The sequence below is a fragment of the Psittacula echo genome (assembly GCF_963264785.1).
Source record: "Psittacula echo genome assembly, chromosome: 6".
NCBI lineage: Eukaryota > Metazoa > Chordata > Aves > Psittaciformes > Psittacidae > Psittacula > Psittacula echo.
In genome coordinates this window covers 60,270,058-60,292,615 of record NC_137743.1, presented here as the reverse complement: position 1 = coordinate 60,292,615, position 22,558 = coordinate 60,270,058, and the positions used below count along the sequence as shown (strand labels likewise).

General features: G+C 42.6%; 1 protein-coding gene across 1 annotated transcript in view; it reads left to right on the top strand.

The window, feature by feature from the left end:
- Positions 1 to 21,981: 21,981 nt before the first annotated feature.
- Positions 21,982 to 22,558, top strand: part of LRMDA (leucine rich melanocyte differentiation associated) — a gene marked incomplete at both ends in the record, with an annotated part of 699,972 nt that continues 699,395 nt past the window's right edge. The window contains one exon of the mRNA XM_080620269.1: positions 21,982 to 22,011. Coding sequence (XP_080476395.1) covers positions 21,982 to 22,011 — 30 coding nt within the window. The remainder of the gene's footprint in view (positions 22,012 to 22,558) is intronic.

Genomic DNA, 22,558 nt, shown 5'->3' with positions numbered 1-22,558 from the left:
GGAAGCCCAGGTCTATGCTGAGGAAAAGTTTCTCAGCAGCACAGAAGAAGAGGTGAATTGGTGGCATCTTGACATGGCTGGTTTTGACCACAGAGAAAAGCAGCTTGAAGGAGAAGCCCTGAAATCTACTTAGTTAAAAGATAAGGATGTCAGTAGACCACTTGGGTAGCTCTGCATAAGTATCTATGTTATGCTGAGCTGCACTGGATTTCTGACCTGAAGACGAATGCAGAGCCATCTGGATTCCTTGACTTTGCAGTTTAGGGCCTGATCTCTATGTTAAGCTGGGTGAATGTAGAAGCTGAGCCTCCACAGTCCTGTAGGGAGAAAGAAGAAGGTGTCATTTTCTGCCTATCTTGCATCTCCAGGGTAGCAGTGGCACAGAAATTCCTGTGAGACAAGACAGGAGACCAGCTTGGTTAAGTACCCTGATTTTATTATACCTTTTTGAAGTTCAGGAAAGAAAAAGAACATGGACAACTTGTAGAGAATGTATGCTATATGCAGTGGTCAAAAAAAGAGGAGGTCCCCCTTTTAGAAACCTTGGGCTCAAAGGCCAGAAATGGCTTCCAGAATCCATCCTGTATCACCCATAGTTGTAAGAAAAAAGATGGCCCCTTTAACCGTTTTGCAGACTCATTGCTTGCATAGTATGGACTACTGTATATGCCTATACACCAACTGTGACACATCTTAGCTCACTAGCAGCCAAGAGCAGGGCATACAATCTCAGCGAGCAGTATTGTACACCTGTCATCACTAGTGCACAGTATGCTCACAGCTTGAACTCACTCTGTGTGCATGCTGCTGTTCACATTTGTGTTCCACTATCACCTTCCCTATCTGTGTCAAATTTCATAGAACCATTTTCAAAGTGGTGCCTTACAGGCTGGGAAGATAAACCCTGTCTATTCCTCTTATGTATTCTCGGACATAACAACCACAGATGGTAAGAATTCAGGTCTATTAAGCTCTCTAACATCTATTTCATACTTTCCCCTTAGCTGTGTTATCAGTCATATTGCTGGCTCACTAAGGCGTAAGATCGTGTTTCTCTTCTGATGCTGCCACTCTAACTTGGAAAGAATAACCCTCAGCATATTCCTGCAGCCCCTTCAGGAGCATGGATGGTCCATTCACTCATGTGGGGAGGTCACTGCTTTTTCCTGGTGTGTGGTTTCTGGATAAAATGCAGCCTCATTTCTAGCTTTTTGGACACAGTAGAATTGGAATTCCATGGTTGGAATTCACTTGGGAAAAGAGGATGCTCACCTATCCCAAGGTAAAACTCAATATAACTGGACATGTTCTTCACCACTTCAATAGTAATCACTGTAGGCCAGCAAGGCCATAGATTGTCTGTTCATTCATGCAATTGAAAGTCAGGTTGGGAGCATTGTATTGGATGACAGCGTGCATGACCTTAGGAACCTCTAGCTGATACAGACTATGCAGGAGTAGAAAACTGGTGTTCCAGACTTCCTCTATGCCATACTGATTTTCCCACTCAAAAGAGCTGGAGCTGCCAGACACCACAGTGTTATGGTCACACTCTAGGTGTCCTCTAACAGCTTTCTGGAGCACTGGGAGCTGTCACTAATTAATTAACTGGTACATTGGGTCACATTGCTTTTACAGAACATTCCTGAGAGGTCATGTTAAACACAAAGCATTGATTAAGTGATTACAATATATACAGAGTAGTATAATGGCCTGTGGCTGGAGCTGCTAAGGAACAGTTGTGGAGCCAGTTTGGAGATCAGCCCATCTACATAAACAGGACTTGGAGCTAGGTCTTTCTCCCTGATGCAGGGGCGTTACATATGCACTCTAAGTATCTGGCTCAGAACCTCAATGACACTCGGTGACTCTAAATTAAAAGAACATTAAGCATGTGTCCTGGGTTCAGCAGTGGCAGTCAGTTTTTTTTCTCCTTCTTAGTAGCTGTTGCAGCACTGTGTTTTTGACTTTTGGCCTGGGAACAAAAAAAACTGATAACACCAATGTTTAGACTGACCAAGGACTTTGTGAGTCTCATGCTCTGCCAGGGAGGAGGAGGGGCCGGGAGGAAGCGGGGACAGGACACCTGACCCAGACTGGCCAAGGAGGTGTTCCATACCACAGCACGTCATGCCAGGGGATGTAACTGGGAGTTACCCAGAAGGGCACCTCTCTCTTTTCGGTCGGGCTGTCTTTTCCGGCGGGCGGTATCGTATTCTCTTCCCTTGTTATTTCTCTTGTCGTTGTTATTGTTGGTGGCGGCAGTAGTGATTTGTGTTATACCTTAGTTATTAAACTGTTCTTATCTCAACCCGTGGGAGTTGCATTCTTTTAATTCTCCTCCCCGTCCCTCCAGGAGCGGAGGGAAGAAAGGTGGGGGGGGGGGGGAGTGGACTTCGTGGTTCTGATTTACGGCCTGGGCTTAAGCCACGACAGTTCATTTTGGCGCCCAACGTGGGGCTCGAAGGGTTGGGATAACGACAGATCTGACCGGAGTGTGTCTAATCGTATTTGTGATAAGCATTCAGTGTTTTGGATTAATAGTCACTCGTCACAATGCTGATTTGTTGGCTCTCAAAGTTGTTGGTTTTGATCTCACAGTCTCAATATGCCGTAGGTTACTTAGAGCCGGTATTTGCTGTGTTAGTGTTTTTCAAGTGTGGGGCTTGGGCTAAGGTTATTGTCTCATTGTATTTTATGGTAATGACTTGTAATACAATAGAAAAATTGATCATGAAACTGATCTGGCTTATGTTCCCAGTGTGGTCACCACCTTTATACTTTGGGAGGTATATAATACAAATGCTTAGCAACTATACATCTTTTTTCTCCTTCCTGGGTGGTCAACCTATGAAGGAGACATTCTTTTACCCTCCCAGTGCCCCTTCCAGACCGTTTACAGCATCGTTTGAGAGTTTTGAAGTTTTTGAGTGGCCTTTTAATATTGTTGAGACCTGTTTGCTGATTGTGATGGGGGTCACCATGTTGGCACGCATACAGAGTGTGTTTTGTCCACAACCATTACGTCTGATCTCAAGAGTTAAGCAGAGTCGGGTTTGGGCCTTGTCTGGGGTTAGACGACAAAATAGGGGGACCGAGAGATTTTCCTCGAGGCTGGACAGCCATGAGTGGCAGGGTGTGTGGGATAGTATGGGCAAGTATCTAGGTCAGTGGGCCCCTCCAGTGTTTTGGAATTTCACCACCGAACAAGTGCAAAATCCAGAAGAATTAGTAAAACACTTAAATGAGGTGTGTTGTCATCCTGGTCATACCAGAGAGGGACAAATCATGTCAACGTGCTGGGGCTTGGCCTATGCTTACTGGGCCTTGTTCAACACTATCCAGCACCTTCAAAAGGAAAGAAATGTCCCTGGATCTGAGGGCGAAGCAACAGACAGCGCAGCTACTCCAGCTCCGAGCACAGCAGCTACACCACCCCTAGCGACAAGTACAGCCACTACTCAAACTTCAACTGCAACAGACAGCGAAGCTACCCCAGCTCCAACCACAGCAGCTACACCACCCCCAGCGACAAGTACTGTTGCTACTCAAAGCACAGTGATAATGACTGCAGCTAAACCAGAGGACCAATTCGTACCAATATCGATTGCCCCCATACGCAAGAGAAAAAGCAAAAAAGAGGCAAGAAGGGTGAAGCAAGATGAAGAAACAATGTATTCACCACCCGGGCCACCATCTGATCAGGAGTCATCATCCCATGACGAAGAAGAAGAAGAAGAGGTGACTTCTCGACCTCGGACCTCAACCGAGCTACGGAATATGCGAAAAGATTTTACCCGTCAACCAGGGGAGCACATCATCACCTGGTTGCTACGATGCTGGGACAATGGGGCCGATGGTCACGAACTAGGAGGTATGGAAGCCAAGCAGCTGGGATCACTTGCTAGAGAAGGGGGAATTGACAAAGCAATTGCAAGAGAGAAAAAGTCCCTCAGTCTTTGGAGGCGGCTCTTGGCAGCTGTGAAAGAAAGGTTTCCATACAAGGATGATGTTACGAGTCGTTCGGCCAAGTGGACTACTTTAGACAAAGGCATCCAGTCTCTGAGGGTATCAGCCATCGTGGAGATGATCTATCACATCAAACCGAATAACAGAGATATACCCATAGACCCAGATGAAGTCAAATGTACACGACCCATGTGGCGAAAACTTACACGGAATGCACCGTCATCATATGCCCATTCATTGGCAACAGTAACCTGGGGTGACATAGTAACACCAACAGTGGATGAAATGATTCACAAACTCCAAGAGTTCGAAGACAATCTCACCCCTTCCATCATCTCAGCTGTGGAAAAACTGTCCCAGGATGTCAAACAATTGAGGGACGATCTATCTGATTTATCCAGCTCCTCACGTGTACCAACATACGTCTCAGCTGTTAACAAAAGACGTCCTGTTGTTCAAGACAGAAGATATAGAAGGCAAACACCACGGGCCACCCTATGGTTTTACCTGCGGGATCATGGAGAAGACATGACGAAGTGGGATGGAAAACCTACTTCAGCTTTGGAGGAACGGGTGCATGAATTGAAAATAGGAACAAGGGTCAAGACTAATCATCCCATGAGAGCTGCGGCTTCAGTCTCTGGTGAGCAGGTTCCCAGATGGAGCGGAAGAGCTGATTTTACTCCAGCTCCTGTGATAATGAAGAATAATCCCTTTCAACACGACTTAGGTGTCCAACGTTGTGATGACTGTTAGAGGGACCCTGCCTCCAGCCAGGTGGAGGTAGGGGACAATTGGATTTACTGGACTGTGTGGGTCAGATGGCCTGGCACATCAGTCCCGCAGAAGTATAAAGCTCTCGTAGATACCGGTGCACAGTGTACCCTGATGCCGTCAAGCTGTCAAGGGGTGGAACCCATCTATATCTCTGGAGTGACAGGAGGATCCCAAGAGTTGACTGTACTGGAGGCTGAGATCAGCCTGACTGGAAGGAAATGGCAAAAGCACCCCATTGTGACTGGTCCAGAGGCTCCATGCATCCTCGGCATAGATTACCTCAGGAGAGGGTACTTCAAAGACCCAAAAGGGTACCGATGGGCTTTTGGTATTGCTGCTTTGGAGACTGAGGAAAATGAACAGCTGTCCACCTTGCCTGGTCTCTCAGAGGATCCCTCTGTTGTGGGGTTGCTGAAGGTCGAAGAACAACAAGTGCCAATCGCGACCACAGCAGTGCACTGGCGGCAGTATCGCACCAACCGAGACTCCCTGATTCCCATCCATAAACTGATCCGTAGTCTGGAGAGTCAGGGAGTGATCAGCAGGACCCGCTCACCCTTTAATAGCCCCATATGGCCAGTGCGAAAGTCTAATGGAGAGTGGAGACTAACAGTAGACTATCGTGGCCTGAATGAAGTCACACCACCATTGAGTGCTGCCGTACCGGACATGCTAGAACTTCAGTATGAACTGGAGTCAAAGGCAGCCAAGTGGTATGCCACGATTGATATTGCCAATGCATTCTTCTCAATTCCTTTGGCAGCAGAATGCAGGCCACAGTTTGCTTTTACTTGGAGGGGCGTCCAGTATACTTGGAACCGACTGCCCCAGGGGTGGAAACACAGCCCTACCATCTGCCATGGACTGATCCAGAATGCACTGGAACAGGGGCAAGCTCCAGAACACCTGCAGTACATTGATGACATTATTGTGTGGGGTGATACAGCAGAAGTCGTCTTTGAGAAAGGGAGGCAAATAATCCAAATCCTGCTGAAAGCTGGTTTTGCCATAAAACGGAGTAAGGTCAAGGGACCTGCACAGGAGATTCAATTTTTGGGAATAAAATGGCAAGATGGACGTCGCCAGATCCCTACAGATGTGATCAACAAAATAACAGCAATGTCTCCACCAACTAATAAGAAAGAAACACAAGCTTTCTTGGGTGCTGTGGGGTTCTGGAGAATGCACATCCCAAATTACAGTTCGATTGTAAGCCCTCTCTATCATGTAACCCGGAAGAAGAATGATTTTAAATGGGGCCCTGAGCAACAACAAGCCTTTGAGCAAATTAAACATGAGATAGTTCATGCAGTAGCCCTTGGACCAGTCCGGACTGGGCCAGATGTAAAAAATGTACTGTACACCGCAGCTGGGGAGAATGGTCCTACCTGGAGCCTCTGGCAGAAAGCTCCAGGGGAGACTCGAGGTCGACCCCTCGGCTTTTGGAGTCGGGGATACAAAGGATCTGAGGCCAGCTATACCCCAACTGAGAAAGAGATACTGGCAGCCTATGAAGGGGTTCGAGCTGCTTCGGAGGTGATTGGCACTGAAGCACAGCTCCTCCTGGCACCCAGGTTGCCCGTTCTGGGCTGGATGTTCAAAGGCAGGGTCTCCTCTACACATCATGCAACCGATGCGACATGGAGTAAATGGGCTGCACTAATTACACAACGAGCTCGAATAGGAAATCCCAGTTGTCCAGGCATTCTAGAAGTCATCATGGACTGGCCAGAGGGCAAAGATTTTGGAATGTCACCAGAGGAGGAGGTGATGCGTGCTGAAGAGGCCCCACCATATAATAAACTATCAGAAAGTGAAAAGCAGTATGCCTTGTTTACTGATGGGTCCTGCCGTATTGTGGGAAAACATCGGAGATGGAAGGCAGCCGTATGGAGTCCTCAACGACAAGTTGCAGAAACTGCTGAAGGAGAGGGTGAATGAAGTCAGTTTGCCGAGGTGAAAGCCATCCAGCTGGCCCTGGACATTGCTGAACGAGAAAAGTGGCCAGTACTTTATCTCTATACTGACTCATGGATGGTGGCAAATGCCCTGTGGGGGTGGTTGCAGCAATGGAAGCAGAGCAACTGGCAACGCAGAGGTAAACCCATCTGGGCTGCTGCACTGTGGCAAGATATCGCTGCCCGGGTGCAGAACCTGGTGGTGAAGGTACGCCATGTAGACGCCCATGTACCCAAGAGTCGGGCCACTGAGGAACACCAGAACAACCAACAGGTGGATAAAGCTGCTAAGATTGAAGTGGCTCAGATGGACTTAGATTGGCAACATAAAGGTGAATTATTTTTGGCCCGGTGGGCCCATGACACTTCAGGTCATCAGGGCAGAGATGCAACATACAGATGGGCCCGTGATCGAGGGGTGGACTTAACAATGGACACTGTTGCCCAGGTTATTCATGAGTGTGAAACATGTGCTGCAATCAAACAAGCCAAACGGTTAAAGCCTCTTTGGTATGGAGGACGATGGCTGAAGTACAAATATGGGGAGGCCTGGCAAATTGACTATATCACACTCCCACCAACCCGCCAAGGCAAGCGCCATGTGCTTACCATGGTGGAAGCAACCACCGGATGGCTGGAAACATACGCTGTGCCCCATGCCACTGCCCGGAACACTATCCTGGGCCTTGAGAACCAGATTTTGTGGCGACATGGCACCCCAGAAAGAATTGAATCAGACAATGGGACTCATTTCCGGAATGACCTTATAGACACTTGGGCCAAAGAGCATGGCATTGAGTGGGTATATCACATCCCCTACCATGCACCAGCCTCCGGGAAAATCGAACGGTACAATGGGCTGTTAAAAACTACACTGAGAGCAATGGGTGGGGGAACTTTCAAGCATTGGGATACACACTTACCAAAGGCCACCTGGTTGGTCAACACCAGAGGATCTGCCAACAGGGCTGGCCCAGCCCAGTCAGAACTTTTACATATTGTAGAGGGGGACAAAGTTCCTGTGGTGCACGTGAAGAATTTGCTGGGGAAGACAGTCTGGGTTATTCCTGCTTCAGGTAAAGGCAAACCCACTCGTGGGATTGCTTTTGCTCAGGGACCTGGATATACTTGGTGGGTAATGCAGGAAGATGGGGAAGTCCGATGCGTACCTCAAGGGGATTTGATTTTAGGGGAAAACAGCCAATGAACTCAATTGTACGCTGTTGCCTGCTATAGCCCATCAACTAGAAGTCTGCAGGGCACCAGCGACTGGCTCTGACTTCCCTCCGACCATCATCCCAACAGAGAATGAACTTTGATAGAACCGGATGAGTTCTACAGTAAAGGAATGATCAGCATCAGCAGGCAACGATCCAACACTGCACACAGCTTCTTCTGCCCTGAAAGACTGTTCCAAGAGATGGAGCCCAACATCATGAACCGAATGGACTCAGTAGCTTTATAGGAATTGGTCCGTGCACTAAGCTAACAGTGCATCGAGATGAGAGTGAGGGTATATGGAAAATGTAGGATCTGAGCATGACGTGAATGGTATGGAACAAGGGGTGGATACTGTCCTGGGTTCAGCAGTGGCAGTCAGTTTTTTTCTCCTTCTTAGTAGCTGTTGCAGCACTGTGTTTTTGACTTTTGGCCTGGGAACAAAAAAAACTGATAACACTGATGTTTAGACTGACCAAGGACTTTGTGAGTCTCATGCTCTGCCAGGGAGGAGGAGGGGCCGGGAGGAAGCAGGGACAGGACACCTGACCCAAACTAGCCAAAGAGGTATTCCATACCACAGCACGTCATGCCAGGGGATGTAACTGGGAGCTACCCAGAAGGGCACCTCTCTTTTTTCGGTCGGGCTGTCTTTTCCGGCGGGCGGTATCGTATTCTCTTCCCTTGTTATTTCTCTTGTCGTTGTTATTGTTGGTGGTGGCAGTGGTGATTTGTGTTATACCTTAGTTATTAAACTGTTCTTATCTCAACCCGTGGGAGTTGCATTCTTTTAATTCTCCTCCCCGTCCCTCCAGGAGCGGAGGGAAGAAAGGTGGTGGGAGGGGGGGAGTGGACTTCGTGGTTCTGATTTACGGCCTGGGCTGAAACCACGACAGCATGCTAGGTCAGGCATAGAAAGAAATGGAGTGCCAGAATGGAGGTTGCCTCTACAACCTTCGTTCTGTTGTTTAGTTCATAGACATGATGACAGTCTCAATAATGATAGAACATGAAGATCAAACGCTATCACCTCTGTATAATCCCTGCTTCACTTGGTGCAAAATCTGCAACAGAGGCAATGCCAAGAGACCATAATTTGTCACTGACCCCCCTGAGAGGAGTAGTACTATAAAACTAAGGTAGCACAATATAGCCAGGTAGCCTATTTTTTCTTCACCCACACAAAACATATGGAAGTTTGATAGAAAATGGGAAATCTGTAATGGCTTCTTTATAAAGTTAGAAGACTAAAAGCAATAGAGGATTATAATTTAAGGTAATAAGAATGCCCTTCTAAAACAGTACATTTTGAATTCTAGATATTAGTACTAAAAGCATCCAGAAAAATTTTGCAGTTATGTTACTAATATGGGTTACATTTAGGATGTGTACCTAGAAACAGATTGTTTTACCATTTTATAATCCGTGACGGACTATAGTATCTCAGAAACAGAATAAACAGGATGACCTTTCTCAATTCTGCATATTTAAATCAGGATAGAAAATTGAAGTAAATTATTTTCTAGTGGCACTAGATTAGCAAGTTTGACGAGAACAATGTGATATAATACTATATGGTTATGTTAGTTGGATAACTTCATTTTTACTGTTCAAACTAGCATAAAGTGGTGTGGACCTGCTCTAAGGGAGCCAGCTGAAAAAAACCCATCCCTGAGTGGTACACAGCTGAAGCTCTCTTCAGTTCAAGATGTTTAGTCTGATATGGATGGTGGGGAGAAGTAAGGTTAGTATGGTCTATACTTCTGTGCCACTGTTTTTTGTTTGGTCTACAGGACCACAGCTTGTGGAATTTGTAGAAATCTTGATCATATGTATTCATTTCTCTCCAAGAAGTTTGCAAAGCAATAGTTTGTTTGACAAGAAAAGGTAAAAATTCTGTAAGAGCCCAAATTTTTGCCCATTAATTTTGCCTTTTATTCTCATATTTTCTATTCTACAACAGGGAAAAAGCTTTTCATTTTTCATTACGCAAGAGAAGCGATTGTCATTCTTGGGTTTTATTCCCATTCCTGAGTGGTATTAGGAAGACAGCTAACCTTTCAAGCTATCTTCAGTGTAACTAACTGTAAAATTGGGATATTAATACCTAATTGAGATGGGTATAGTAGGGCTTAATTGATTAATATATGTAAAATGTCATGAAATTTGCAGGTGAATGACACTTTAGAAATGTTAGGTATGACTTTCTTTATATTTTAAAATAACCAGTATAAATAGCACTAAAAAGTGATCATTATGAACAATTTTTGCAAACACATTTACTTATAATCTTTCTACTGAAGGACACATTACAATACTATACAGTGAATACTATTTGAAACAGTAAAATTAGGAGGGAATTAACATGCATTTCCATTCACTAGAAGGAGAAGATGAACACTAATAAAATTTCCTTGTAGATAAAACTTTGAAAATATTATTTTCAATATGTCAGTTTAAGGGCCCACATGATGAAAAAATATGTATCTTCATGTAGCAGTCATTAAGGTTAAAATAGAATCTCTAAAGTATTTCAGTGGACTTGTAAAATCTTTTTGCTCACTTGCCTGTTTAGTTGTTGATGAATGTTTTGGGTTTTGCTTTTCTGCTTAAACAGAACATTTTAATTAGTGCTATAAAACAAGCCACCCTCAAACTTTTTTCAGGTAACAGGTGATTTTCAGACCTTTGGTTATCTTTTAATTAAAACTTTCTGTTTGTGACAGCGTGGACAGTTCTGTAGCTTCATTAAAATACACATTGTTTCTTCATGAAAAATTAACAGTAAGAAAGAACTCAACTGAGTATCTTGCTGTTCTTTCATACGATTTAACATATGAAACAAGCAGAAATACTCTCCATGCTGCTGCTTCTTGAGACTGTTTCACCAGAGTTTTTTCTCTTCACTTCATGAAAAGTTTAGTCTTTTTCCAACATATTTTTTTGAAGTCGGACTTGCACTAAATGTAAGATCAAAGAAAGGAGAAAAGTATTCAAGTTAGCTATTAGGTCCCAGGTAGTTAGGATTTTCCACAAGAGACTCCACTTGCTGTATCCAGGCTGCTGTATCTAATGTGCATGTGAAACTTCATTTTGTGATTGGAATGCTGGGGTGCCAGAAAGCCAGAAGGTTAGGTGAAACCCTTCCTGGCTGTGTATTATCAGCAGCATGTGAGCCAGAGTGTGTGTTCTCAAGAGAAGAAAATGAAGTTTTAATTCCTGAAAAGCTTAGTAAATTATCAGTAAACATTTTGGGGGGGGTTAATGAATTAATGTAAGATTAAACAGGCCGTCAGATACTGCTTTGTAGCCACCCATGACTGCTACCACATAATCTCATCTTCAACACATGGTTCTTGGGCTGTAAAAGTTTGCAGATTCTCTTACTGGTTAGTAGTGCTTTGAAAACTATTTTAAAACAGAGCCTTCTTATAAAGTAAAGCCCCGTGGTTGTTTCTTTCCTTTTTTTTCTTGATTTAGTAGGGTAATCTAAGACAGTAGACAAACTGTGAAAAAAATGCTAGAAACTTGGCTGGCTTCTCTGGATATTCCTATCCTTTCATTGTGAGAATTAACTGTGCATATTTCTTAAGAGTTTTGAGCTGAGAATAAAGTAATTTTTGTTGGTTAGTGCCAGTTCTCTAAGAGCTCAATTTGCAAAGCTGTGTTTTATTCCTCTGTCCTGTAGCCGGTATCCATGATGATATTTGTTATGACAGCTTCCTTTTTGCTGGGTTCTGTCACATAAATCAAGTTACTCCACCAAAAATAAACAAAGGCATTTTTTTTCAGAGAGAGGAAAACAATTAATTTGCAAAAGTTTTATGAATAATAATATTTTAAACTTCCTGAACATTTTTCTTTGGCTTGATATGAATTTGTTTGTAATATTGCTGTGACTGAATTTTAAATGCACAGCATCATCAGTGACTAGATCTTTTCTAGCCTTTACTTTTTATTACAGAATTCACCCAGCCTTGTCTTAACATGATACAGGATCTTCAGTTAGTGACCTAAATGTAGTATGGTAGTCTAACTCACTACATAAGTATGTGAACTATTATGTCACTCAGATAAACTGGTATGATCCTTGCTAGAAAAAAAATCCCAAACCAGAACCCTGTAGTGGTTTTTTTTGTTTTGACAAGTTAATGGTATTGAAATATGCCACACTGTCAACTTCAAAATTGAAGACCTTAAACCACTGCAGTATGCCTCATGCTATATCAGTTCTGATCTGGAGACAAAGCTTGGAGGAATTTGAAGTGGTTTCATTCTCTGTGTCCAACAGTGGTATCTTTTCCTATGCGGTTTTGTAATGCGGGCATATCTCTGCTGGAACTGAAATATTTTGTTCCTAATGAATCATATATCTTATTCAACACTGTCAGCTGATAGTGATAGCAGATAGGTAGCTCTACTCGTCTGACTTGGATTTCAACAAGAAACACAAGCAAGGAAAGTGTTACATAATGTTGTTAACAGTTTTACTTGTGAGCAACAAATACTAATCTGAAGCTCTGTTCTCTTGTGATTATGGAAAAGGTCCCAAGTACGATGGCCGAATAGCAGCACATTTCCAGATATATAGAGTCAAAGTTGGATTACAAAATTAAGACAAGAATTTCCTTATTTTAGCATTGGTCTGTGTCTAATAATCTTTGCAGTATAAACAGGAAGTCTCTTTGTTTTCAGTCTGCTTTTCCTTTTGTGTTTCTCACCAAAAGGAAGCTTATCAACTTTTTTTTTTTTTTTTTTTTTTTTTTTTTTTTTTTTTGTTTTGTTATTTGGACAGATGGCTTGGAGACTAAAACGTAACGTACAGCTTATGGAGCACCACTCTGTTCTCAGTGAATGAAGCATTACGTTGACTCAGCCTCTTTCCTTCTTTTCACTTTCCTGCTTGGTAGTGAGAAGCATATATAAGAACAGGTTTTTTGGAAAGGAGTGGACTAGTACTTGGAAAGTTGTAATTAATTTAATCTTAATATCACAGGACTGCTTGATCCAGAAGTTGGAATTTTTTCTCTGTATTTCCTAATCACAGTAATGCCGTTTTTCTTGTTAAAGAGTAGTTCCTTTGGAAAATACCTTGCCAACTGCACTGGGCTCCTTTGTTCTTCCATTAGCATATGTGTGATTTTCTAGTTCTTGAAGAACTGAGCATTGTGTGACTGAATTGTGCTAGATGCAGGACAAAAGAGAACCAGCAGGTACTATAGAATCTACAATCTACAGTTAGGCACTCTTACTGCTTCATCTTTCATAGGAAATGGTGTTACACATGTTATTTGGTTTGAATGATTTTTAAATTAATATATTTACATGAAAGGAGAGTGGAAGGGAGGAGTAAAATACTAAAGTCACCAGCAGGAAGATTCAAGGAGAGTCAAATGTAACTAAACCACCTTGATATCTCATGCATTTTCTCCCATTTCCAGGAAGTGTAAAATCTGTTTCTTGTAGTTGTGAAGTTTATGTATCTCTCCCTCTATTGACAATATATTGCTTGTGGAGACCATACCTCTGTAACTTTCAGCTTTCAGCTCTTCTGTCTTGCATCATGTGTGTGTGTGTTCTTTTGCTAGCAGTGTCTCCAGATGATGCAGAATTAATGCTAGCTGAGCTATATTTATCCCTCCTCGCCCAGAAGGATGGGTGGATGAAAGTAGTGACTAATGGGAAGAGTTGCTGTTTAACAAACTGCAGAGGATGGTGGCTTTTGTTTGAGTTCTGTTCTTTCATAGGCATCCAAATTGTTAGCAACTTCCATATATTTCTGTGGGAATCTTTGGTAGTTAAAAGGTATAATGAAAAATAGCAACTGGCTTTAGAACTGAACAGTAGGGAACTAAAACTTTTGTTCCTTAAAATACAAAAGTCATTTCATATTGTACTGTTGACTTGTGATTAGGCTGTATACCTGCTTACTGCTTTCTTTTCGGTAGCAGTATCATATATCTATTATCTGTGTGGAAGGCTGTGGTTTTACCCTTTGCTGGTATAACCAGCTCGAAGATGCAAGATTAAAAACTGGGGCCGTGAGAAGCGTGGAAGGAACCTGTTTGGTAATATCAAGTATTCCCACACCTTGTCCTGAGCTCCTTCCTGATCATACTATCTTCTGCCAGGGTAGAGACCTGTGTTTAGAGGTGTAGGATGTTAGAAGCATAGTACCCCTTCCAGCGTGTATTTTTGATATTATGTACCTTTCTTATTATGCAGTGTTGTTGGCAAAATAAGATGCAGATTGTGCCTCTTTGGATTAATCAGGTGAATATAGTTCCTTCTGGAAAAATCTCCAAACAAAACACCCAAACCGACTTCTGTCTGGTCCAGTATTTCCTTTCTACAGTGAACTGCCAAGAAAGCTAGAGCAAGAGAGATCAGGTCAGCTACAAGCTTCTTGGGCCTCTGCAGCCACTTCCTTTATTGTTTGATCTTCATGTTCAAGCACTTCCTGCAATAATTTGTTTTGTCTTTGTGCGACAGACAGTCGCTGCCCCAGATATTGTGACAGAGACATGGAGCAAGAAAAGACCTCACTGAACTTCTAAAACCTCAAGCCTGTTATTTGGAATAGAACTGCAATGTTGGATGGCCTCAAATTAGACTTTATCCTTTAATACTTTCTTTCACCCATCTGATTGTTGCATTCCTATGAGCTAGCAAGCATCAGTGCAAAAAGATGTACAGTTGCTTTTATATTTAAGTTTACTTTCCCACGATAACCCAGGCAGCCAACCTGAAGTTCACCTATCTGTAATGGATGGTAGGGAAGTGCAGCACTTCAGGGTTGTTGTGAGTCAGTCATTTTAGGCTTTGAAAAAACCCAATCTCTGTGTATGTGTGCAACATATAATTATAGGAGAGGCAGTAGCAACAGATTCCACACAAAGATTACTGAATTCCTTTAAATTAAAAAATTCTTATAATATTTTATTAAATGTTTTGTGTCTCCATGCAGCAGGCCTTTGAAACTTGTCAGGAAGATTATCTTTTTAGTTGGCTTTATGGAAAAAAACCCCAACATCTAGATCGCATGAATTATAAGTTATTGAAAAATACTACTTTTTGTCTTGGGTTTGTGCTATACATTTAGGTTTGGCAGCATGTCAAAGTCCTGCAATAATCTACAGAGCTTGTGGATGCCCAATATCAGCACCTTTCTTCTGCGTGCTATATACTGTATGTCGGACACCCCCTTCAGGTGGGAATATCCTTTTGCCTGAAAACATTGTCCACTGGGAGCAAAGAAATAGTGGTTCTACACTTACTTCTTTTCCTGACTGGAAATAATAGTTTTTTATTATATACCTATTGTGCATTTACACCAAATAGGAAAACCCAAGACAGAGAATTATCTGCAGTCAGGGTATCAGCCTAGGTCTTGGGATGTGTAGGGTCAGTTCCCTAGTTGACTACAGATAATGAATGTAAGTTTTTATACAAATAATTTAGCCTTTCTGTGCCTCAGCTCCTTTTCTGTAGGATAGGTAGAAGAGAAATAGAAAATTTTTCTATTTTTCGGCATAGAGTGAGAACAAATGCATTCAAAAATGCTAGGTGCTCTGGTAATGTAGTGCATTGAAAAAGTCTGATATTTACCTGGCTGAGTTAAATTTACTTAGCTCTGTTCATTCTGTAGTCTAATGGAAACAGACTCCTGTGTATGGAAAAAAAACAAACCAAACCCAACAAACAAACAAAAAAAAAAAAAAAAAACCACCAAGCAAGAAAACCAATGCTGTACCTGTAAAACCCCTGTAAAATAACACTTATTATGAGAAGGCAGAATTAAATTGCACAATTAACTGTTGCTATGTCTTAGTTGTTGAGCACATAGCTTATTAAATGTGATTCGAGCCTAATAGCTATAGTGTGCTATATAATGTAACATAAGGGATTTTATTTTTTTTTCTAATTGTATTTGAGCTATACCATGGTCCACAAAACTATCATTAACTTCAGTGGGAGCCAGATGAGATTACTGGATAAAAAAATTCAGGAAGGCTTGGTTTTGTTTTCTTTCTTTTTAATTGGGTGGGTGTTGCATTTTTTTTTTTGTTTTTTTTGTTTGTTTGTTTTTTTCCCCTGGGTTTCAAAACCTCTTAGCTTACAGTATATTGCATTATAAAACCTATACAAAAACTTACCTTGAAGGAATCCTAACAAGATTACAAAATGAAGCTTTTCAGGACATCAGAACATGCTAAACTTCAAGGTGTCTTTGCAATGAAACAGTGAGTGAGCTTATGTTGGAGCTGCATTCATTCACAGTCACTGTGCTCATACCACACTGCTGCCATATAATGGGAAAATAATAATCAAATATATCCCAGGGGTGGTTTTAGACAGAATTCTACTTTGGTTGGGGACAGGGGAGGAATCAAAGAGCTAAAATACAAGAGGCTTTCTTAGGAAATACATCAGATTGGACACTGCTTCTGTGTTGCAGGAAAGGATAAAAACCTCCAAAAACTCTAGATGAAAGTAAAAATATTAACCCTCTCTTTTTTTTTTTTTTTCTTTTTCTTGTAGGAGTCTCCACAAGAATGGAAAAATGAAAATTAAGGCCATTAGTTAAGCATAGGAAATGCAAAGTAAGCTCACAGGTATGATATGGTCCGTGGTAGTATGGGTGTCCCGGGTTCAGCAGTAGCAGTCATTTTTTTCCTTCTTAGTAGTTGGTGCAGTGCTGTGGTTTTGACTTTCGGCCTGGGAGCAGAGCTGATAACACTGATGTTTTTAGTTACTGCTCAGTAATGTTTACTCTGACCAAGGACTTTCTGAGTCTCATGCTCTGCCAGGGAGGAGGGGAAGCCGGGAGGAAGCAGAGACAGGACACCTGACCCAAACTAGCCAAAGAGGTATTCCATATCGCAGCACATCATGCCTAGTATATAAACTGGTGGCAGTTACCCGGAAGGGTGAGATCACTGCTCGGGTTGGGTTGGGTATCGGTCTATGGGTGGTGAGCGGTTGTGTTCTCTTTCCTTGTTAAATAACAAGAAATAACAGGAAATCCCTTATCATTATTATTATTGGTGATAGCAGTAGTGGTTTGTGTTATACCTTAGTTACTGGACTGTTCTTATCTCAACCCGTGGGTGTTACATCCTTTTGATTCTCCTCCCCATCCCTCCGGGAGTGGGAGGGAGGAAGGGGAGGGAGTGAGCGAGCGGGTACGTGGTTCTGAGTTACTGGCTGGGCTTAAACCATGACAATGGGATAACCAGTTTTCATCAGCTGCTTTTCTGGACAGATATATCCTGCAGAATTTCAGACACACAAGTGTTGGCATACATTTCTGGGAAAAAAACCCACAACAACCGACTTTGCTGTCATTTGGATGTTGTTACTTCAAGTTCTATAGCACTACATCACACTGTCATACTAATACAGTTCAAGAAAAGGTATACTAAATATAATGAGTATACATGCATAACTTGCTTTTCAGATCCCTTTAACTTATTTATCACTGGCTGTTAAATATCTTTCTAAGTGGCAATATAAGAAATAGGTTGGAGATAGGAAAATAGAAACCTAATTGCCAGCAGTAAAGCTTAGGAATGGCAAGTGATGTCATTGTTACTGTATTTCTTTCTTTCTTTGTCAATAAGATTAAATTACATTATTGTGTTTTATCTTCTTTCCATCATGTTTATTTTTTCCTGTGTGTTTCACAGCAGAGAGTGCTAGTGATGCTATTTCGTGGGAGATGTCTGAAGTTATTAGTTTGGACATTAAACAATATCTTTAACTTTTCAATTAAAACCAGGTACAAATGAAGCTGTGCATGAATAAAATGTTCCTGTGGTAATACACACAAAAATGTCCATACTACAGTCGGTCTCTTTCAGCTAAATTGATTCAGTTTGTATTAAACATCATATTGCTGTGGATACTTATCAACAAATATTTTGAGACAGCATTTTTTTGTGAGCATCAAAAAAATTAGTTATATGGTTAAACTCTAAGCCAAATTTTCTGATGGTCAAGTTGGAAGATTTCTGTGATTTGCTGGGATATTTTTCTCCCCCAAAATGTTTTCCTTCGAAAAACTCTGTTCAAGCACAGTATTTCCTCAGGAGAAAAAAAATCCTATTTTTTTTAAGAAGACAATAGTTTGTTGTTTCACTTACTCTGTACTCTGAAATGTAAGATAATTGTATTCATGCACATGCAGAAACATGCATAGTGTGCTGTGAGCTGGAAAACAAACCATTTTGATTAACTCAGTCTGAAATCTAAAAATACAGTTTTCAGTTAATAAAACATTTATGATTGCTACTTTTTCCTCTTATAATCTTCAAGGTTCTTTTAAGAGAAGACAACACTAGTATACATAGATTTTATATCAAATTATGTAATTCATTTGGTGCTTGGTGCTTTGCCAGATTTACTGGTATGTATTAGCTAATTATTTTAATCAGTTGGTCAATGAGATTTCATAATTGTAGTGGTGTATACATTTTAGGCTAATGACTGTTTAAAATGACTTAAAGCTGTGTTATTATGTGAAGAACTTGGAAAAAAAGTGACAGATCTGATGGGTGTCTAACATGGTTCCAATACTTTTGCTTCCCAGTATTTTGGAGGTTGGTTTACAGATATTATCTTATTTTGAATGTACAGTGCTCTATTCAAGGAATGGGTCTGCTCAATTTGTAATATATATATGCATGTATATAAAAAATATACTGAGCATATTGGTGTAAGTCATTGTAGCTTTACAAAAGAAAATTTATCTCTTTTTTTTTTTTTTTTTTGAAGTCTATGTTGGTTTTTTTATGTATGTTACCCATACATGGAGCAGTTTTGGCAAGACTTTGTCAAAAAATCTCAGGAATTCATATTTGAATGTCACCTTTCTGCTTCTAACTGTTCAGTGAAACTGATAATTTAAATAAACAAGTGATTTTTTTGTATTTTCTGTACACATACACTACACACATTCAAAGGCCAGCTAAGCCCCACTGTCATATTAACTATTTCGAAGTCTACAAAAGATCCTCACAACATTTTCAGCTTCTAAGGAACCACCAATAAAAATATATTCTACAAGTACAAACTTAGTCCTCCAAAGCTTTACTCGTATAGCCAGTTCTATCAAAGCTAAAGAAAGCATTCACATGGTTGAGGCTGTGCAGGGCCAGGACTCAAGGAGGTAGTGTTTTGGGATGCTCAGAAGAATAAATATATAGGGTGAGGTGAAAAACATTCTAAAACCAGAGGCAGCCTCACAGTTGTTGTGAATCTGTGCTATAAAGTGCCACTGATGATTAGCAGGCTCAAAAGCTAAAAAAGCCCTCCTATCTTTATATAGCACTGTAATGTATTTTGGCTTCATAATAACAAACTAATGAGCACCTTGACTCATAGGTTTGAAATCTGAGACAATGTTATAACTTCGTTACAGTGTCAGATTAGATGTTACAAAATACTCCTTTGTGGTAGACAGTTGCAGCTGTGGGTTTTCATTCCTTTTGAAAATTATGTGCAGGTGATGGGTGCTTAGAAATTAAGGAATGAAAGAGGCTCGGAAAAAAACAAAGTCTGAGAAATTTGCCAGTCATGCTGTAGGAAACTGGCAGCAGCACAAGGACTTTCAGGATGTACGTTTTCAAAGTCTAGAGAAGCATCATAACAAGACAGTCATTGCTCTTCTCTGCTCCTCTGTTCTGTTTTTCACTTCCTGTATGGTATAATAGGCCCGTTTTGTCACTGTGGTCGGTAGCACTCCCTGTTTGTTACACACCATGGGATTTGGATCTATTATTTTATCCATGGCAGATAATCATCTAGGCCATGTCTGTACAAGAAAACGTTGAACTGGTTTCAAAAGAATGATTATAAGCCAGATGCACTTAAAACAGTTTGCCACCTCCTTAAGTTGTTTTTGTAATTTACAAAATTCAGCTCAACTGATTGAAGAGATGATAAAGTCAATTTAAGTCACACAGTTTAGGGAGCTGCACCTGCAGCTTTTCCCTCTAGACAAGGTCTTGCCTTGTAAGTAGGAGGATCAATGGCAGGTTAATGCAATTGGCAATGTAAGAAGCTGGAAAAAAACAGACTTGTTATTATTTGTGCGTGCTATTTTGTAAACTGTTCAGGCACAGATTTTTTCTTTGTAGATATCTCTAAAGTGACAGCTAACACTCTACCAAAATTAATACTAATAATGTAGATAATGATGTGCTAAATTGTTTTCAATATAGTTATTCCAGTTTCACAAGAGTGGAGTATTGAACTGAGTTTGCTCCATCAAGACAAATACAGCTAACTAGAGCAGTGGGCCACTTTGTGCCTTAAGCTGTACATGCTTGTTCTTATGGGAACCACATGCTTGTAACCAAAGGAGAGATAAAAAGAGATAGATACAGAATGAGGAGAATGCATTGCTTTGTTTAAATTTACAGTTTGCATACTACTTGTTTTCCTTGGCATACGTCATTTGCTATATAATCTAATAAATAAAAGTACTGATTGTTTAAAGCGTGCTGAATGATGACCTGAACTAGCAAATATGCCTTGATGGAAAACTCTTACTTAGAGAAATAGGTTTTTTATTCATCAGTGTAGGATCATCTTATTTGCTGTGGATGAAGGTTTTGATTCTTCGCTCTTACATGTTACAAGGAAAATTGTATCCATGCAAAGCAATGCAGTGATTTGTTCATTGACTGAGTTTTTCTACATGTTGGCCCATTTCTATTTCTAACACAATGCATTAAAATAACAGAGAGGAAAAATTGGCACTTTTCCTCCTTGGCTATTTGCTGTTTCCTGTCCAGCAGTCAGAGGAGCAATGGCTCTAGAGGTGCAGTGCCACACACATCAAGAATTTATTCTGCTGATATTAAGAGACAGACTGGCAAGTACGGTATTAGTTTCTGCTGTGTTGCTGAATAAACTGTAGAAAGTGGTTTGCAGTGTAGAATACATATCTTCCTGAAACTTATTTCCCCTCACAGCATGTGCCCCTGCTTTCAGCAAAAGTGAGTTATGCTATATTAGCAATAAAGGGGAAAGAGTTGTCAGATTTTAAAGGTGCTTAGGCAGCTGAAGAGGTAGGTAGATGACTAATAGGATTTAGGATCCAAGCTTGGGAAACCTAAGTATCTTTAAATGTCTCACATAATATTCTCACCGAAAATCTTTAATTTTCCCACTGTGCTTAACCAGTGATAACCTACCATCATGCTATTATTTTAATTAGCAAATTTTTATGCTCCAGAAGGACTTGTTTGGCAGGTATTTCTAATAATTCCAAAGGTATTTCTGTTTTCCACAAAAATTACCCTACGTTCTACAGACAAAAAATAATGCTCTGGGGATATGGACCTCTTGTGTAGCTAGCATGGGATTATTTCTGCAACTGTTGCTTTACCAGTGACATACATCTCTTCAACAGTAAGCTATGGTTTATGCCATGAATTAATGGGCTGCTCAGTAGGTGAAAGCCAGTATAGGTGCCCCTCCAAGTCATGTAGCTCCTTATGGGGAAAGAAATCCAAGCCCAAATGGCTCTGTCACATCTATCTGCTGTTTCTGTCCCTTCTTCCCGGGGCCTATTCCACCACCATTATAACCCAAGGCTGGGTCCCAGCCTAGTGCTGACAGGCGGCAGTCGGATATGTGGCGGTTGGAGCTCCACTCTGGGTAAGGCGTCGAAGGAGGCCGGGAGGGGCCGCAGGACGGGGATGCCCGGGGCCCGGAGCTGCGGACCCTCGCCACAAGCCAGCCCCGTGCTCTCGCTTGTCGTCTCGGTCAAGTGGAGCGCATCGCTCCAGCCGCAGCAGGCAGGGCCTCAGGCCGACCAGCGTGGGGGGCCGAGGCGGCCGCCAGACCCCTCCGGGGCTGCCTGGGTCCGGGGCCAGTGGGGGCGCGCTCTGCCCAGCCGCAGAGTGGCGGCGGGAGCCCCGCGTTGCCACCACCCCGCCCGCGGCCCGGCCGCGCTTCCGCCCGCGTCAGCTGACTGCTGTGAGGAAGCGGCGGCGGCCCCGGCCCAGCCCCGAGCCCGCGGAAGCCCCGGCGCGTCCCCCGCGCAGCCATGGCAGGGGTCGTGGTGAGCGGAGCCCAAGTAAGTGTCTGCGTTCCGCGGAGCGCAGGGCCCGGGCCACAGCGGCCCCACCTGCCCGGGGCAGCCCGCCTCCCCTCGGCGGCTCGCCACCGGCACGAGTACCGGCTGACCCAACTTCCCGCCGGTTTCCCGCCTCTCGGCCGGTGCCGGAGGAGGCTTCTGCGGGGTGGGGGGCAGGGAAGTTTTAGTTTCCCGCGCACGCTGCTCAGGTATCGCTTCTCTCGCGAGCACGCTATCCCGAGCCCGCCGAAGGGAACCGTGTGAGGAGCCGTCCCTGCCCCCCGACAGCGCCGTGGGGCGGTGCGGAGGGGGGAGAAGGCGGGGCAGCCCCCGGGGGTGTGCTCAGAGCAGCACGGGCGGGGGAGTGTGTGTGTGGATGGCCGTGCGCTGTCTTGACGGAGGGATAGCGGAGCACCGGAGTACTTGTCGACGGTGTTACGACTCTGCCACTTCTGTGGCCCGCTCAGGTGCAACAGGCGTGTTCCTGAGGCTTTCCTGTAACAGCTCACTGCCGTGCGACATCTCAACTACCGGCGGAGTCCGACGT